This window comes from Hippopotamus amphibius, chromosome 13, assembly GCF_030028045.1.
Source record: "Hippopotamus amphibius kiboko isolate mHipAmp2 chromosome 13, mHipAmp2.hap2, whole genome shotgun sequence".
NCBI lineage: Eukaryota > Metazoa > Chordata > Mammalia > Artiodactyla > Hippopotamidae > Hippopotamus > Hippopotamus amphibius.
In genome coordinates this window covers 37,466,130-37,484,005 of record NC_080198.1, presented here as the reverse complement: position 1 = coordinate 37,484,005, position 17,876 = coordinate 37,466,130, and the positions used below count along the sequence as shown (strand labels likewise).

General features: G+C 41.7%; 1 protein-coding gene across 4 annotated transcripts in view; it reads left to right on the top strand.

The window, feature by feature from the left end:
- Positions 1-12,675, top strand: part of RBM6 (RNA binding motif protein 6) — a 106,230-nt gene extending 93,555 nt beyond the window's left edge. For all 4 annotated transcript variants that reach the window (XM_057704682.1, XM_057704681.1, XM_057704683.1 and 1 more), the window contains 11 exons: positions 115-212; positions 883-925; positions 1,066-1,147; positions 1,392-1,477; positions 2,481-2,627; positions 4,240-4,335; positions 5,475-5,735; positions 7,534-7,608; positions 8,323-8,420; positions 11,535-11,664; positions 12,429-12,675. In XM_057704682.1, coding sequence (XP_057560665.1) covers positions 115-212; positions 883-925; positions 1,066-1,147; positions 1,392-1,477; positions 2,481-2,627; positions 4,240-4,335; positions 5,475-5,735; positions 7,534-7,608; positions 8,323-8,420; positions 11,535-11,664; positions 12,429-12,554 — 1,242 coding nt within the window. In that variant the 3' untranslated portion in view covers positions 12,555-12,675. The remainder of the gene's footprint in view (positions 1-114; positions 213-882; positions 926-1,065; positions 1,148-1,391; positions 1,478-2,480; positions 2,628-4,239; positions 4,336-5,474; positions 5,736-7,533; positions 7,609-8,322; positions 8,421-11,534; positions 11,665-12,428) is intronic.
- The last annotated feature ends 5,201 nt before the right edge of the window (positions 12,676-17,876 follow it).

Here is a 17,876-nt window from a genome sequence, read left to right as displayed (position 1 = left end):
CAGAACATAATGTTTAGTAAATTTTTTTTAAGAGGGAAAAGTCCATATTCACTTTTCTTTCAAAGTTCTTGTTCTTTTCTCTCTTTGAGTTCAAATGAGTCTTTGATTCCCCAGGAAGCTCTTCGAGTAGTGAAGATCTTGCAGAACCTTGATCCACCATTTAGCATTGATGGGAAGATGGTAGCTGTAAACCTGGCCACTGGAAAACGAAGGTAAAGCAGAGGGGTGCTACCCCCCACTCGGGTTTTTGGGAGGAAACTCCTATTCCTGGCTGGAGAGACAGATAGTAAAACATGGTGGTTTCCCAGTGTGAGTTGCTTCAGATATGTGTGTATGTTTTCTTTTTCTGAAGCTTGCCTTGTTCTGACTCTAGATTTTTTTTTTCGCCCTCTAAATAGCAGTACTAGGTACTTCAGGTTTTTCCCTCTTGACTCTCTGGTATCTTTGGGTCCCAGGTAATGGTACAGTGTTGGATGTACAGGGGGGAAAAAATCGCAATATATCCTTGCCCCTTGGAATCCTAAGAAAACGCTATTCTGACTTTGTTCATACCCCCATAGTGCTGGGAAATCTTATTCTTCTTTACTTCTTCACTTATCTTGACTCAGGATTGGTAACTGGGAAATGGCTGCATCAGAGAGGCAGGCTTACAGGGATGGGGCAGATCTTGCTCTGGCATCCTCAACTCCATTGCTTTATCAGATAGCTTTGTATTAGTCCCACTGCTCCTCCCCTCGGGAACCTCTGCATCACCAGACCTGCTTGCTGGGTTGGCTCCTTTCCATGCAAAAGGAGGAAAAGAGTCAGCAAATCTGTAGGGTTGGACACTCCTTAAGTGGCTTTTGGTAACAAGCTCAAGACATGTTGTATTATTTGTTGCAGAAATGATTCTGGGGACCATTCTGATCACATGCATTACTATCAGGTAGGCTTCAGCAGTTGGGGAGTGCTCTGTTAAAATCCTTAAGTGACTGAAAGAATGATCTTAAATTCTCTCTAGTGAGTGATTGTTAAGGTAAATGGCTATTGGAAGTTCCATAATTTTAACTTGTCTTTCTGTGACAGGGTAAAAAATATTTCCGAGATAGGCGGGGAGGTGGCAGAAATTCAGACTGGTCTTCAGATACAAATCGACAAGGACAGCAGTGTAAGTGACCTTTGTCTTATCTCTGTTGTTCTTTTTGGCCTGACTACTCATTAATTGAAATCTTTACGGTCACAAAGTTGGCAGGAGATGTGGTTTACTAGGGGTGCTCATTCAGAGAGCACCATCTGCAGGTTCTGTACCTTTTGGGGGTGGCCAGCCCTGTTCTTGGATTGTTCTTGATGAGTCCCCAGCAAGGGATTCATTTGACAGGGACTAACACTGGCTCTGGTCTTATTCCCTCTAGCTTCATCTGACTGCTACATATATGATTCTGCTACTGGCTACTATTATGACCCCTTGGCAGGAACTTATTATGACCCTAATACCCAGGTGAGTTTTTGGCTTTGTTATTTTGTCAGTGATTCTTTTGAGAAGAGTACTGATGATTTGCTACTTTGAAGGTTTTATTCCCTGGATTCTCTGGTTGCTCATTACATGAAAAGTATAAAAGTTTAAATCTATGGAAGCTCCATTCCAGGCAGCTGCTCTACTATTGTGCTATGTGTACCTCATGTCTACCTGGTGTTTTAAAAAGTCCAGGTTTGGACTTCCTAGGTGGCGTAGTGAGTAAGAATCCGCCTGCCAATGCAGGGGACACGGGTTCGAGCCCTGCCCCAGGAAGATACCACATGCCGCAGAGCAACTAAGCCTGTGTGCCACAACTATTGAGCCTGCGCTCTAGAGCCTGTGGGCCACAACTATTGAGCCCATATGCCGCAACTACTGAAGCCCACGCGCCTATAGCCCGTGCTCTGCAACAAGAGAGGCCACTGCAATGAGAAGGCTGTGCACCACAAGGAGTAGAACCCACTCGCCGCAACTAGAGAAAGCCCGTGTGCAGCAACGAAGACCCAACACAGCCAATAAAATAAATAAATAAATAAATAAATTTATTAAAAAAAAAAAGTCCAGGTTCTATATTGAGTTATATTAATTTAGGTGGATTTTAAAGATGATAATCCCAGGGAATACGGGGATATGTGTATAAAAACAGATGATTGAACTTGGTGTACCCCCCCAAAAATAATAAATAAATAAATAAAATTTTTAAAAAAAGATGATAATCCTTGTGATAACTTGCACATATAGAAAATTAATACCTTGTGGCATTACAGGCAAGAACAGTGCTGCTTTTGGAAAAATGGACAGTGAGTGGTCTGGCTACATCCTGGTCCCTGGAGTGGATTTTTAGATTTTTGTTTGATATGGTCTCTTCTTAGGCTTGAGGGAGAGAGCTGTTCTTTTCCTCAGAAGGGAACTGTGCTCCTTAGACCTGGAGTTACTGGGAAAGTGAAACATTCTGTAGACTTAACTGTTTCCAACTGTATTACAGCAAGAAGTCTATGTGCCCCAGGACCCTGGGTCACCTGAGGAAGAAGACATCAAGGAAAAGAAACCCACCAGTCAAGGAAAGTCAAGCAGCAAGAAGGAGGCGTCTAAAAGAGATAGCAAGGAGAAAAAAGACCGAGGAGTGACAAGGGTGAGAGGACTCATGAATCCACTCCCTTTTCACCACATAATTACAGATTAAAATGAAAGAGTCATAGACAGACGAGGTCTGGGTTTGAGGTGTAGAGTTACTGAAAAAGCAGGCTGTCCACTAGCTTCTTACATCTTGTAGCCTGTGGTCACTCTCTTTTCTAAATACAAAAAACTGTGGATGGTAGAGCAAAGTGGCTCAGCTCAAACCCCAACACCTCAGCTCCACACAGTTTCACTTCCCTACATCCCTCTTTAGTGCTTGACCCTGTATACACATTTCTACAGGTATAATTGTAGCAGGGGATACCATTTCATATTTTTTATTCACTTTATATTTGATCGTAAGTATTTTTTCATGTTTCTGTAATACCCTTTGTTACCTTCATGCCTGCATGGTAAAAATTCATAGTAAAACTGTGACCTCATTTTCTTCATCATTCCTACATTGTTTGTCTCCTCTTTCTAATCTTAGTCTGTTATAATATACAGCATTTAGCATCTTATTTCTTCTTTCAGATTACTTTATTAGGATAAATTTTCAAGAACAAAGATGAACATTTTTATATCTCCTGACATAAAAATCAAATTATTTTCCAAAGAATATGTTGACTTACCTTGACACCAGTTATGCATTAATGCAAATGGATGAATTGGCTTGTGGCTTAATTCATAAATTGTGTCATCGTCACCCGCCCCCAGTACTACTAGTGCTTATGTAGAGAGGGAAAGAATCTGTCTGAGAACTTGGACTTTTTTTCTTCCAATTTTATTGAGATATAATTGACATACAGCACTGTATAAGTTTAAGGTGTACAACATAATGATTTGACTCACATAAATGATGAAATGGTTACCACAGTAAGTTTAGTGAACATCCATCATCTCATATCAAAACAAAATAAAAGAAAAAATTTTTTTTCCTTGTGATAAGAACTCTTCAGATTTAATCTCATAACAGCTTTCATGTATAACATACAGTGGTGTTCATTATATTAACCATGTTGTACATTATATCACTAGTATTTATGTATCTTATAATTGGAAGTTCTTACCTTTTGACCACCTTCATCTAATTTCCCCAGCCCTACTCCCACCCTGCCTCTGGTAACCACAAATCTGATCTGTTTCCCTCGAGTTTGTTTGGTTGGTTGGGTGCTTTGTTAAGTTTTTTCTCTACTACTCTATGTTAGTTTTTGGTACACAGCATAGTGATTCAGCATTTCTGTATATTACAAAATGATCACCACTGAAAACTTAGACTTGAGAGTTATACTGCTTAATATTTGGATTCTGCTTTTGCCACTTATTCTTTCTAACCATGTTCTCAATTATTTGTAAAACGAGCATATTAATGCCAATTTAGAAGAATTATAATAAAGGCTGAAGGAGATAATGTATATAAATGCACTGACGGATGTCTGACATAGTAATCACTCAATATATACTAAATTTGATGTTTTAAAGGTTTGGTTTTTTTGTTTGTTTGTTTGGAGTAACATTACAGATATTTCCCAAATTAAGAGGTTTGGAAAATCAGACTCATTTCAACAGTTAACTCTAAACCCAACTTTCATGAGTATCATATAAAAATTACCTGGGATTTTGAACAGTTTCAGGAAGATGCCAGTGAGGGGACAGCTCCCCCAGAAGATGTCTTTAAGAAGCCTCTACCTCCCACTGTGAAGAAGGAAGAGAGTCCTCCACCAGTAAGGCTAAGCTGATGCACTGGGCTAGGGCTGGGGCTGGTTCCGAATGGGAAAGAAAGTTCAAAGGTTGATGCCTTACTTTGGTGTTGGTCCTTTAGCTCTCTGTGTCTCACAGATAAGGACTCCTCTTGAGTGTAAGCATGAGGTAAATTTTCCTGTCTGCTAATAAGGTTATTACTGGAGAATCATAGGCAGTTATGTGTCCTCTTTCCCTCTACCTTGTGGTATTCCCACCAGACCAGAGAATGCTGACCTTTTTAAAGTTGGCATCTTGGTCTTGTTAATTCTGCCGTTCTAAATGACCAAGGAAACCCATTTTCCTGGCCCCGATATTTCCCGCCTTTTGGTGCTGCTTGAAAATCTCTTAGATGTCGAGTGCATGCATGGTCATTTTTATAGTTTACCTGCCAGAGTGAACAATGCTAACATTGGTACCCGTTTTTTAGATGCCTTAAAGTGATAGTCTCACTCTAATCACACGTTATTTTGATTAAATATGTAACAATAGAGATTCTCTGTATGTTTTTATTTTGATCATAGGTCAGTGATCATGCATCATTATTTAACATATCCGATAAATACTTTTTGCCTGCTCTGCATTATTGATTCAGTTCACTATAACATCTATCCTAACCGTACCTTTGCCTTTACCTTAACCTTACTCAGGAACTGGATCTGTCTACCTGGGTGTTTATCCTTCAGTTGCTTTTAGTTCATCTCCTGAATCTCTTTTGCTATAGGGGTTACTGTATCCTTGATGAAAGTTATCTTTCCTTTTCTCCATGGGTTACAGTGACTTGGAGGTGGTTGGTATCTCTGCCTCTTTTAAAGTAACCTGTAACTTTTAAACTCTTTCCCTGTGGTCTGTCAGTTTCCCTTTCTCTTCCTTCTCATCACTATTCTGTAGCTAGAGTCACTTCTCAGGGAACCTTTCTGGCTTATCTCAGCGGACAAGGAGAAAAGTCAAGCTCGAGCCATGTTGCTTCCATCTGGGAAATGAGCATTGTTGTCAGTGGGCCTGTTCTGAACCCAGTTCATTATTCAAACTAAAAGAAATGAGATGCCCATATCAGAATATACAGAAAATAGGCCCCAAATATAGGTTGAGTTCATGTTAATCCCTGGCCTTCTGTTTCCAGCCTAAGGTGGTAAACCCACTGATCGGCCTCCTGGGTGAATATGGAGGAGACAGTGACTATGAAGAGGAAGAGGAGGAGGAGCAGACCCCTCCTCCACAGCCCCGCCCAGCACAGCCCCAGCAGCGGGAGGAGCTGACCAAGAAGGAGAATGAAGAAGACAAACTCACTGACTGGAATAAACTGGCTTGTCTGCTCTGCAGAAGGCAGTTTCCCAATAAAGAAGTTCTGATCAAACACCAGCAGCTTTCAGACCTGCACAAGGTATTAGGGGAAGGGCCTTGACCTTTGAACTTTTGACTCTATACCACCATTGAGCATTACAGTGAATAAAGAAGCTTATGCTGTCGTTCTCAGCCTGTATCTTCCTCAACTCCTCTGATTAAATAGGTTTAATTAAAATAGGAGTTGTTGGGACTTCCCTGGCGATCCAGTGGTTAGGACTCCGCACTTCCACTGCAGAGAAGTCAGGGAACTTCCTGGTCGGGGAACTGAGATCCCGCATGCTATGAAGCACGGCCAGAAAAAAAAAAAAGACAAAAATGAGTTGTTCCTACACCCTTTGTTCATGAGTTGCTCTGCATTAAGATAGGGTGGCCACCTTCAAAAAATTTCAGGGTGTAAACCCAAGGCAAGCAGCGTGGCTGGGGCTAGGGCACTAAACATGGAGGCTGTGCTGAAGACAGGAGGAGGAGGGGTCGTGGAAAAGGAAACTCACTTGCTGGGTTTCTCATCTTAGCTCTCCCATTAACCTAACGATTGGACTTCAGATAAGGCCCTTTTCTTCTTTGATACTTGGTGGCTCTACATGGTTCCATCTAGCTCTGACAGTGTGCAGTTTTCCCCAAAGGTGAGTCACATTCTGCCATCTCTTCTTGTAGTGAGTTATTGCTATAAGAATGGCACAACAACTATTCTTGGTGTGCTAAACTGACATACATTGGTCCTCCCTTGCAGTCTTCTCATTTATATGTACTGGCCAAGGAGCCAAATTCTGGGCAAATAAAGCCCGTAGGTGGGCTCGTATTCTCAGTATAAAGTAATTTCTTTCACATCCCTTTTCTAACATGTTGCTAGGGCAGGTGAGGGGATTAGATGTAGACTTTCTCTCAATATAAAACCCAAAGTCTTTTGTAGCTAAAAGCTTGGAAGCTCAGCTTTGATGATAGGCACACCTCATGTTCCAGCTGCCTGTATTGAGGCTCTGCAGAGTTTCTAAGATTCTAAGAGGCTGACTCCTTCTGACAATCCCAGCAACAGACTACCTCCCAAGTTCCTTTGACCTTCTGAAATTCTGAGTCATCAGACTGACACATTTAAAATTCAGCTCTCTTATGAAAGTGCTAGTGATTAAAAAGTTGTTGTCAGGAAAGAGGACCCAGAGGTCCGATCAATCCACAAACTGAACTGGCCCTGAGACAGTGGAAAGTGGACTATAGCACTTTTCCTTTCCTTGCAGTGATCCAATGCAAAGAATCCCCTCCCTGTACAAGAGCTGCTCTGGACACCTTAACTTTCTTATGTATGCCAGAGGGCATTGTGTAGTGGAGCCACGCTTGAGGAGTGTGGGACTCTCAAGGAGTACAGGACTCTAAGAGCAGTCTGTTCTTTCGTGACCTTGGAGTTCCTTTTCATGTTTCTCTACGGGCTTGAAAGAGTGAATAGTGTCTGAGGATGGCAGATGGTGGTGGTGGTAGGCAGAGCATGTGGGCATTTGATTTTCTTCACTGGTGTACTCAGATTCCCCTTTCCCATTTTTACCTTAGGTAAAGAGATATAAACCAGATTTGTGTCTTCTACGTTTTGGAGAAAAGCAGCATAAAATTCTGTCTTGTGTCACAACATGTAACTAATCTACGTAACAAACCAGTGTTAGAACCTGTGTTCCCATTGGTGAGGCAAGAACAGTTAGGGATTGCTGCTTGCATGGTACAGTGATCACTTATGAGAGCTGGTCAGTGATAAGAGCCACAGTCCTAAAGCAGCTATCAGGAAAGGCCTAGAGGCATTTCTAGGACCACTTTTTTTAGACCTATACTCATAGAACTCCCTCTCTTCTCAGCAAAACCTGGAAATCCATCGGAAGATAAAACAGTCTGAGCAGGAGCTAGCCTATCTGGAGAGGAGAGAACGGGAGGTAAGATTTGGTGACCTGTTACTCATTTGGTGACCTGTTACTCCCTTGAGCCCCAACTCCTTTTGCTTTCTGGTGTAGTATTTGTAGGCTGTGCTGAAGATAAAGAATGAAGAAGCCCCAAAAGATTATACATTTCTCAAAAGTCATCAAACTAGATTAAAGTGGGTGCATTTTATTGTTTATAAATTATACCTTAATAAAGCTGGGTTTTTTAAAGGCAATATTAGGCTCCCTGGATAGGGCAAATAACACTTCTCTTTCCTGCCAGCTTTTAAAATCAATGAAGGAGTGTTGGATAGGGTTGCTGAAATAGCATCTTTTACTGTTAAAGGCCAAGTTGGAGGAAGTAGCTTAGTGTGAGAGCCAAATGGACTTGCTATGTAGACCACACAATTAGGCAGACTCACTTACCCAGCTACAGGCTTCACCGGCCCATGATATGTCTTATGTAATGGTTAAGAATCCAGCTATGGAGGCGTATTGGAGAGCACCTCCTCCTCAGAAGAGGAAAAGATAGCCTTTTTTTCCCAAATTTACCAGTTAGAGAAGCCACTACTTGCTCAAGAAGAATGTTTAAAGGAATGAGAGATTCCAGAAGTTACCAGTTGAATTCCCTTCACATTAGAAGAAATACCAGGAATAAAGTGAAGTTTTCCTACTTCCCCCCACTCCCTCAGATGGAAGTCTCAAATCTGTTCTTCTGCTTATCAACAGGGAAGGTTTAAAGAAAGAGGAAATGATCGCAGGGAAAAGCTCCAATCTTCTGATTCTCCAGAAAGGAAACGAATTAAATACTCCAGGGAAACTGACAGGTAAGCTAGAAACTCTTTACTCAGCATAGACCTCAATCCTAACGATGAAACCATCTCTTTCTCCAACTTGCTGCCTTTTCTCTCAGGGAATGAGGTTATTGGGAGCAGGTTCTGTCTGAACTCTTGAGCATGAGGTTCACCCCACCCTTTTGACCACCGGTCTTAATACAGGGAATATGTATGTTTGCATGTAAGAATCGCTGGCTGCTTAGCTGCTCAAAACCAGGGCTGGAGTGGCTATAGTTGGGAACCCTTTCTCTCCTTATCAGTAATGCTGTACCTCCTTATTAGCCTGATAAGAATGTCACACTCTTGAACTTTTTCTCTAGGGAACCTCCATTCTCACACATTAGGTGCTGAATACGTGGTTGGCTGCTGATAGAGATATGTGATCTCTAGCTTCCTGTGCTTGTTTCTGGTCAGAGAGCTCCCAAGTCATGAGTCCAGAGTTATACAGAATTTACTGATAGCCCACTGTGTACAGATACTGCACCAAGTGCATGGAATATTCATGTGGACAAGACACATATTATCCTTGACTGTCTGAACAGAGAATAGGAAGGCTTAGATGATACTTGGTCTAGTAGGGCAGACAGAAATCCGGTGGAGAAGGAGTGGGCATTTCAATTGGAGGGAACTGCATGCTTCATGGATAAGAGAGAGAGAGGTCAGATGCATTTGAGAAGTTGTAAGTACCTTTTGGGACTGAACACTGAAGATGTGTGGTTGAGTGACTCGGAGATGAGGCTGGCTCAACAGACACAGTCCTGTTTGTGAAGTTCATGTTCCTTGAACACCTTGCTAAGACTTTGTCTTAGGGCAGTGGGAGGTTATGCAGTGATTTTAAGCAGGGTATTGATCTAGCGAAACTTGAACACGTCTCTGTATTGGTAAGCGAAAGACCTAGTAGCCAGGATAGAGTATGCCTGTGGGGAAAGGGGAGATGATTGATGGAGAAAAGCCCCTAAGATAGCTAGAAGTGATCTGGAGCTCTGGCATTTCAACTTATTTTTTCACAGCCCAGAAGTTGTGTATGTGTGTGTGTAAATAATTGAAAAAGAAATCTTCATGAAAAATACTTCCTCACTGTGCAATAAACACTGGCATTTTTATTTTAGTCTATTCTCTTTGCATTTGTAAGAAGTATGAAGTTGGGACCACTTAATCAATGTAGCATCCCTTTGGGTCATTCTCTTTAATTTGAAATACACTGAACTAGGACTAAAGTGAAGGAGTCAAAAAAAAAAGAAAAAGAAGTGAAGGCGTCAGCCAGGAGGAGGAAGAGCACCATAGCCCTGAGTCAGTTGGGTGTAGCCAGGTGTAGAAAGAGACCCTTCTCTATTCTTAGCACCCATCATGCCACATTCTACTGGCTCTCCTCCTTCTGAGTCTTCTCTCCTGCTCCTCTTCCTTTTCTGGGTAATTCCAGATTTCTCCAGGACTCTACCCTCAGTTTTCCTTTATTCTTGCCCTTCCACTCTCTTGACTTGGACTGCCTACAAGGCTTTAACCACCACTAACAGGCTAACAAGTCCTATGGCTCCATCTCAAGTCAGTTCTATTTTCTTTCTTTTTTTTTTTTTTTCTTCATTGTTACATAGCTGCCTTTATTTTTCATTTAACAACACAACAAGGACATCTTCCCATATTAATGCCAAAGATGTAGCCCACTCTCTTTGACAAAGTCAAAGCTTTCCTTTTATGTGTGAATCATCATTTTTTTTTTTAAATAAATAAATAAATTTATTTATTTGCTGCGTTGGGTCTTCGTTGCTGTGCACGGGCTTTATCTAGTTGCGGCAAGCAGGGGCTACTCTTCATTGTAGTGCGAGGGCTTCTCGTTGTAGTGGCTCCTCTTTGTTGCGGAGCTCGGCCTCTAAGCACGGGGGCTTCAGTAATTGTGGCTTAATAGTTGTGGCTCACGGGCTCTAGAGCGCAGGCTCAGTAGCTGTGGCACACGGGCTTACTTCCTCCGTGGCATGTGCGATCTTCCCGGACCAGGAATCAAACCCATGTCCCCTTCATTGGCAGGCAGATTCTTAATCACTGCACCACCAGGGAAGGCTTTAACCACCACTAACAGGCTAACAAGTCCTATGGCTCCATCTCAAGTCAGTTCTATTTTCAGAGCTCAGAATCACCATTTCTCTTTGCCTTCTGGGCATATCCTCTTGGCTCCTTCTCAAGCTCCTCACACTAAACAGTTACTCAATATTATATTCCATATTATTCTGAAGTCCAGTCCTGCTAAACCTGCTGTATTTCTGTTTCAGACTAGTAATATCATCGCATCATGGTCTACATGGTTTGTCCCAATCTTTTCCTTTATCCTCGTATTGTTAGTGGCCACATCCATAATGAAGCCTTGCACCCCACTTCCTAGCTCACCTCCAAACCGGACTGCTTACTCTCCATCTTTGCTCTTCAGTCTTCTGTCCATTCTCTACCTTGCTACCAAAATAACCTTTGTAGACAGAAATCTCCTAAAACTAGCCTTTTTGTGAACATATACCTTGCCTAGATTTAGACCTGGGTTCTAGAGATTCCTTGCCTGAAGGATGAAGTACAGAGTCATAATTTACCATGATGTTCAAGGCTTTTCACAGTCTAGCTCAAGCAGCCTTTTGTCAATTCCTGCCGCTCTTTTCCTGGACAGATTGTATTTTTACTTCTCCTTGCTTGTGTCCTTCTTTCCTCTCATGCGTTTTCTAGCTCACAAGCTCCTCATTTGTTAAGACCCAATTCAGGTGTACCCTCTTGTTAGAATTCCTCATTTTTGGTGATGCCCCTTCAGGTTTGTGTTCCCTCTGTTGTATTTCCATAGTAGAAATCTCCTGTTGCCACAGTAGAGCTCATGGCTGAGCTCTTCAATGTGCTGTAAGCGTCTGTTGACATACTGTCCTTCTCACATCCTTCCCCATGATCAGGGTCAGGTCATGGTCATCTCTGTATCCCCAGGACAAAGCCGGTTTCATAGATAGCAGGCGCTCAAAGGTACTGTTTAATGTTCTTAAGAGGAGGCAAATCTGAATCAGGAGGACAGAGTTTTTATTGGGCTCACAAGCATGTCACTTTGAAAGTGCTGGTTTCTAAGTTTGTACACTTGTTTTTCAGTGACCATAAGCCTGTTGGTAAAGAAGGCATCGACAATAGCAGCAAAGGAAGCTGTGTGCAGCAGGCCACTAGCTGGAGGAAGGGGGCAGGCCTTGGATATGGCCATCCTGGATTGGCTTCAGCGGAGGAGGTAAAATGGTTTCCATCTTGTTAGGGGTGGCATGAACCTGGCAATATACTTAGTTCCTCTCATTCTGTGGCTTAGAACTATGTCCTTGCCTATTAGCTGGGCTTTCTTCACTGCTGGCAAAGGACATGAGCGCCTAGAAGCCTGTTGGTCTTGATTACTGGGTTGTAGCTAGGCATGCTAGGCTCTTTGCAGTTTGACTGGTGATGGGAAGGGGAAAGAGAAGTTGGAATGGGGCTCATTTTACTCTTACACAGAGTAAGACATGGGGCAGTGTGGGAATCAGGCAGTTTGAGACTGAAGAATCATTTGGTGAAAAGAACCAGGGAACCAGCAATAAAAGGTACAAAGGCATCTCAGAGAGGAATTATCATTAGAGGTCATTGGTGGCTAAAATTTGAGAAACATGAAGTTAGGGTTAGTCCTGGTTCCCATCAAGGGCCTCACCTCTCATGTTTAAGGACAAGAAGAGAGAAAAAAAAAAGGTGATAAGAGGGAACACTGCCCATTTTATGTTATCTTAGTCCCTGTCTGAAAATGCCAAGTATAGGAGATTGGCTTCTCAAATTTCTGGTGTTGAATCCTGTATCCTGAAATCATGGCATCACCACCCTCCTTGTTCATCTTGAGTGTTTATTAATTAAGCATTCTTTAAAAAGTCTCCTAGATCCTGCTCCTTACTAGTCCAGAAATGCTTATAGTCAAAGACTAGCCCTGAGGCTCATTAATTCATAGAGCCCATCTCATTGTTTCTCTTTGTTTTACAGACTGAAAGCCGGATGAGGGGTCCCAATGCGGGAGCTCCAGGAAGAACCAGCAAGAGACAGTCCAATGAGACTTACCGAGACGCAGTGCGAAGAGTCATGTTTGCTCGGTATAAAGAACTCGATTAAAGAGTGGAGACAAGTCCCAGAGGACACAACCTCCTTCTTGTTTTGTTTGTCCGTCTCTCCTTTTGTTTTGTTACTGTTCTTGCTGCTAGAAATTTTTTAAATAAACTTTTTTTCAATGTGATTTTTTTCGGTGGTTAAATTTTTCTCCCATAGGTGGGTGAGGGGTGGGGCTAATGGTAGGAGGCCATTGGTGTGGGCCCATTTGAGGTGATGCTGAAATGGAAACAAAGGCTGTAGTGAGCCCTGGAACACTGCCTACTAGCAGTGTGAGTGGACTGGTTGCAGTGACCTCTGAACTCAAGCCATGGCTTGTGTGAATACTGTCAGATTTTTTAAAAGAAAATTTTTTTTTAATTATTTTCCTAGTCTAATTTTTAAAAAATTATTTTCCTAATCTAATTAGTGAAAATAGCATCTCACTCGTTGTAACTACTAAGGTTGAACATATTTCCATATGTTGGTTTACTACTCATTAGACCTTCAAAAGTCCTCTTCTGACTTTGTTGGGGGATGGGGGAAGACAGTGTTGTGACAGCTCTTTTTCCGAGTGTCTGCTGGGTGTCCAGTGCTTCACACATTGTGATCACCACAGCAAGTATGCACGATAAGAATTACCACTTCTCTCCAGCCACTGCCCCAGCTTTTCCTTCCTTCCATGGCTAGAGCTCTCCAAAGAGATGTCTGCCCTCTTTCAAATCTTTCTTTATTGCCCTCCATATCACTCATACCATTTCATAGAATTTGCTTCAAAAGTGAGATTTTTTTTTTAATTCTTTGTAGTTAAAAAAGCTACTATATCCTATGAACCTATTAAAACTTTAAAAAATAATTTCTCAAGGGAACATATGGTACTAAGAATTGCACATTTTAATTGTCTCAGGGGAAGAATGTTTCTTAGGAGGAGAACTGCATGTTTCAGAGAGCATCTTGATTGTATAAGGTGGGGGTTTGTAAACTTTTCTGTAGAGAACCAGAGAGTAGATATTTTAGACTTTATAGGTCATATGATTTCTGTTGCAACTACTCAGCTCTGTTGTAAGAAAGCAGCCACAGGCAATACATAAACAAGTGATTTGGCTGTGGTCCAATAAAACTTTATTTACAAAACAGGTCACAGGCCAGAACTGGCCCAGGGGTTGTGGTTTTTGCCAACCCTTGGTCTAACGGCATAGTCCGGATGCATAAGTCAGGACTAAGGAGGGTTCTGTAAAAATTGAGTGAGGGTATTGGCATTTTGGAGAGGATGAGCAGTGAGGGGTGGGGGAGAGGTGGGAGTATACCAAGGAGAAAACATTTCTAGCAACAGGAATGGTAAATGTGAATTTGTTTGCCATGCTGTGTCCAACTATAATCCCTTTCTCTTAATCTTCAATATATCTTTTTACCCCTCCAAAAAAGGAAAACAAATAGAAGTACATTGGCTTAGGGATCAAGAGCCCCTAGTTCTGGGCCTTGCTACCACTAGTGCAGCATTTTAGAAGATGGGCCATTTGAATCTTTTAGCCCGAGACAGATGTACTCCAAGAGCCCTTCAGGTCTAACTGGTGGTCTGCAGGTGCGTCTTTGGTGTGTCTCCTTACTCTCTGTCTGACCTTCACTGAGTAAGTCAAAACACTTTTTGGAAGCTGGTCCAAGTTTGTCCTGAACTGGTCAGACTAGGTTTTCCTTCTAACTTTGTGTCACCCTGTTGGGCTTAACCTGAGGGGTGAAACACATCCAGTGCTTCACTATCGCAGATTCCTGTAGAGACTACTTAGTTGACCAAGGTTATTGGCTGCACAGCAGTACTGCCATCAAGTTATTAAGTGGTCATTGTCTGAGTGTTTTCAGAGCCTACTTTACTTGTCACTGGGGCTTAGAGCAAGATCAGTGTTGGTCTCTGTGCCCATGGGACTCAGTCCACTGGGGAAGATGGATGTCACACAATTTCTAATGTGATGAGAAATGCAAGGGAGAAGTACAGCAAGCAACTAGGATGGTATGACTTAATTCTCATTTGGTGGCAGCAGCATCTTCTCTGATGTGTTTAAACTCAGACCTCAGGACTAGTTTAGCCATTGCCTAATTTTGTTTTGTCTTCTGGTTTTATTTTGTAACTTTAGTGGAGATTTTATGGTTGGAAATAAGATCTAAAGTGTTTCATACGTTTTTAAAACAGTACTTTGGGTATTGTATGAAAGTTGGAATGGATGTGAAAAGTGTCATCCTAAGATGTCCCTGGGAGGTTCCCTGAGACCTCTGATCAGAATGCCAGCTACATAAGGGCAGAGATCTTGGGTAATTTTCTTCACTACTATATCCCTAGGGCCCGGCCCAGGGCCTAACACAGTTGGCACTCAATAAATGAGTCAGTAGGACTTCCTAGGTGGCGGAGTGGTTAAGAATCCACCTGCCAATGCAGGGGACATGGGTTCGATCCCTGCTCCAGGAAGATTCCACATGGCATGGAGCAGCTAAGCCCATGCACCACAACTACTGAGCTTACACTCTAGATCCCGAGAGCCACAACTATTGAGCCTGTGTGCCACAACTACTGAAGCCTGCGCACCTAGAGCCCGTGCTCCGCAGCAAGAGAAGCCACCGCAATAAGGACCCCATACACTACAATGAAGAGTAGCCCCCACTCGCTGCAACTAGAGAAAGCCTGTGTGCAGCATCAAAGATCCAACGCAGCCAATAAATAAATAAATATTTTTAAAAAATAAATGAGTGAGTAATGCTGAGCTCATAGGTAAATACTTGAATTAAATTTTGACTGCATATCTCTCAGTTTATCTCTGAAAAAAATTATTTTAGTTTCTTGGTATAGGCAAGAGTTCTCACATAAGTTTTTTTTTTTTATGAGCTTTCATTGAGATACAGTTAACATACAATAAACTGCATATATTTAGAGTGTACAATTCCCCACATAAGTCTTTTTACTAATTCTGAAGCAGTAGTTCCCAGCCTGGGACCAAAATACGTGAACCATTTTTTTTCTTTTGTCAAGTGGTGGGAAAGTATGAAAAAGAAAAAAGAAAAAGACCTAAGATCAACATTTCATTGAGTTTCATTGAGAGAACTTTTTTTTTACATCAAAAAAGTAGTAAAGGCAAATTCACAGGACTATCCTTTATTCTATATTGAACATATGTGGCTTTCTTTAAAACAAAAACCAACTCATTCTGTTGTCTTTGTTTTCCTTACTTAGCCAGGGACTTGTTAAACTTTTCCAGACCCTTATTAGCTGCCAGACAGGCCTTTGAGGGTACAGCTCTAGAGCTCAACAGGGCAAAGTCCACAAAGAAGGTCAGCTACCAGCGAGTTTTGAGGATGGCATTTTCCTCTGATGGAATCCATCTTTTTTTCTAGATACCTCCTTCAAGTATTTAAGAATGATTTTGTACCATTTATGAACAGCTATATAGCTTTTATGGCTGGTAACAAGCCCAGCCCAGCAAGCACCTCAGGGATGCTCAGAAGTGCTTGCTGAACTGCTTTGGCAATAAGGCAGGCTTCTAGTGACCATTAAGTCTAGCAAGTTCTGGATTCTTGGCATCTGCATCATCCATTGCAGGGTTTGCAGTGACCCATCTATTTAACTTTTAAATATCATTAAACTAATATTGGAGTCCCTAGGGTCACATACTTTTACTTTATTCTGCTGATAAACATTTTATATATATAAGTTGGATACTATATATAGATACATACATATATATGAAAACGTAGAAAAAATATATGTGTGTGTAGGTAGTGCTAGAGTCTGATGCTTGTGTTCCCCACCCCACCCCCACCACTGCCACCACCACCTAAACCCCAAAGGTGATGGTATTAGTTGGTGAAGCCTTTGGGAAGTGATTAGGTCATGAAGACAGAACTGTCATAACTGGGATTAGTGCTCTTATAAAAGAGATCCCACAGAATTCCCTAGACCCTTTCACCATATGAATATACAAGAAGTTTGCAACCTGGAAAAGGGCTCTCACCCAACCATGCTGGCACCTTGATCTTGGACTTTCCAGCCTTCGGAACTGTAAGAAAAAAATTTCTGGTGTTTACAAGCTACCGTCTGTGGTATTTTGTTACAACAGCCTGAACAGATATAGGTAGATTGATAGACAGGAAGACAGAAAGAAACAGAGATAAGGAGAGGAGAGGAGAGAGAGAGAAGTTACCCACTATTCTAAAATCCAGAGATTTCTACCTTTCCATCTATTGTCATATTTTTAATTATCCAAAGAGTTTCCAGTGTCAGTCACTTAATGCCCTCGACCTAGAAGGATAAGCCATAGTTAGAACATGTTTAAAGATGCTTTTCCAGGAAAAAGATTTTTCAGTATATCTGAAGCTTCTGGTTTGAAATCTATTTGACATCCTTCTACTTATTCTTGAAAGATTTCTTCTTATCCAGAAAGAATATAAGTGTGGTTTTCCATAACTAATATCTTCCTCTGCCTTGTCATGGTCTAATTTTTCAATCTGTATATGTGACTTGAAAAATCACTTCGGCTAAAACTGTATCTATAAATAATGCCAATGGGGCAAGTTATGCTAACTGGATACATAGGAATACCACCATTTGACTGATGAATCAGGGTCCAAAATCTCTTTCTGTGAATTGCTGAAGGATCGCTGCTTCTTTCTGCAACAAATGTTGCACTTTTAGCATTGGTAGTGGATGCGTGAGTGCATAACATGTGCCTGGCACCAGGAGAGGCACTGGGGCTATAGTAGTGAATGAAGTAAACAGACAAAAGTCCCTGCCCTTCTGGAGTTTACATTCTAGTGGATGAGGGCATGGACTCAAATCAAACTTACTAGTTCAAATCCCAGTTCCACCACTATAGTGTGGAACCTATATTGTGACATTTTAGTGCGACCTACTATCTCTCTAAAACAAGGACAGTGATAATGACTTTGACTAGGTGAACAGCAGTTGAGCCAGGTAGAAATAGTCAGATCCAAGATATAGTTTAAAGGTAGAGTCAACAGGATCTGCTGACAGATTGAGAGGAAAAAGGAGTCATGGATGACTCTGAGGTTTTTGTCCTGAGTAACTGGAAGTAGGGGGTTGCTAACTATGGGGGGGGGGGGGGGGGGGGAAGGCTGTAAAGGAGACAAGGTTGGTTTTTGGCTGTGTTAATTTTGAGATTCTATTAGACGGCCAAGTAGTAACTGTTAAATTAACCCTGGGAAATAACTTTCCTGAGCCCTTGCCTTAGACTAGATATCAATGGAATGATATTCTGAAGAGTGCCTTCAAGAATCTTCATTTCCATAAACCTCAATTTCCTTACTTGCAAAATGGATTTAATAACCATCTTATAGGTTATGAAAATG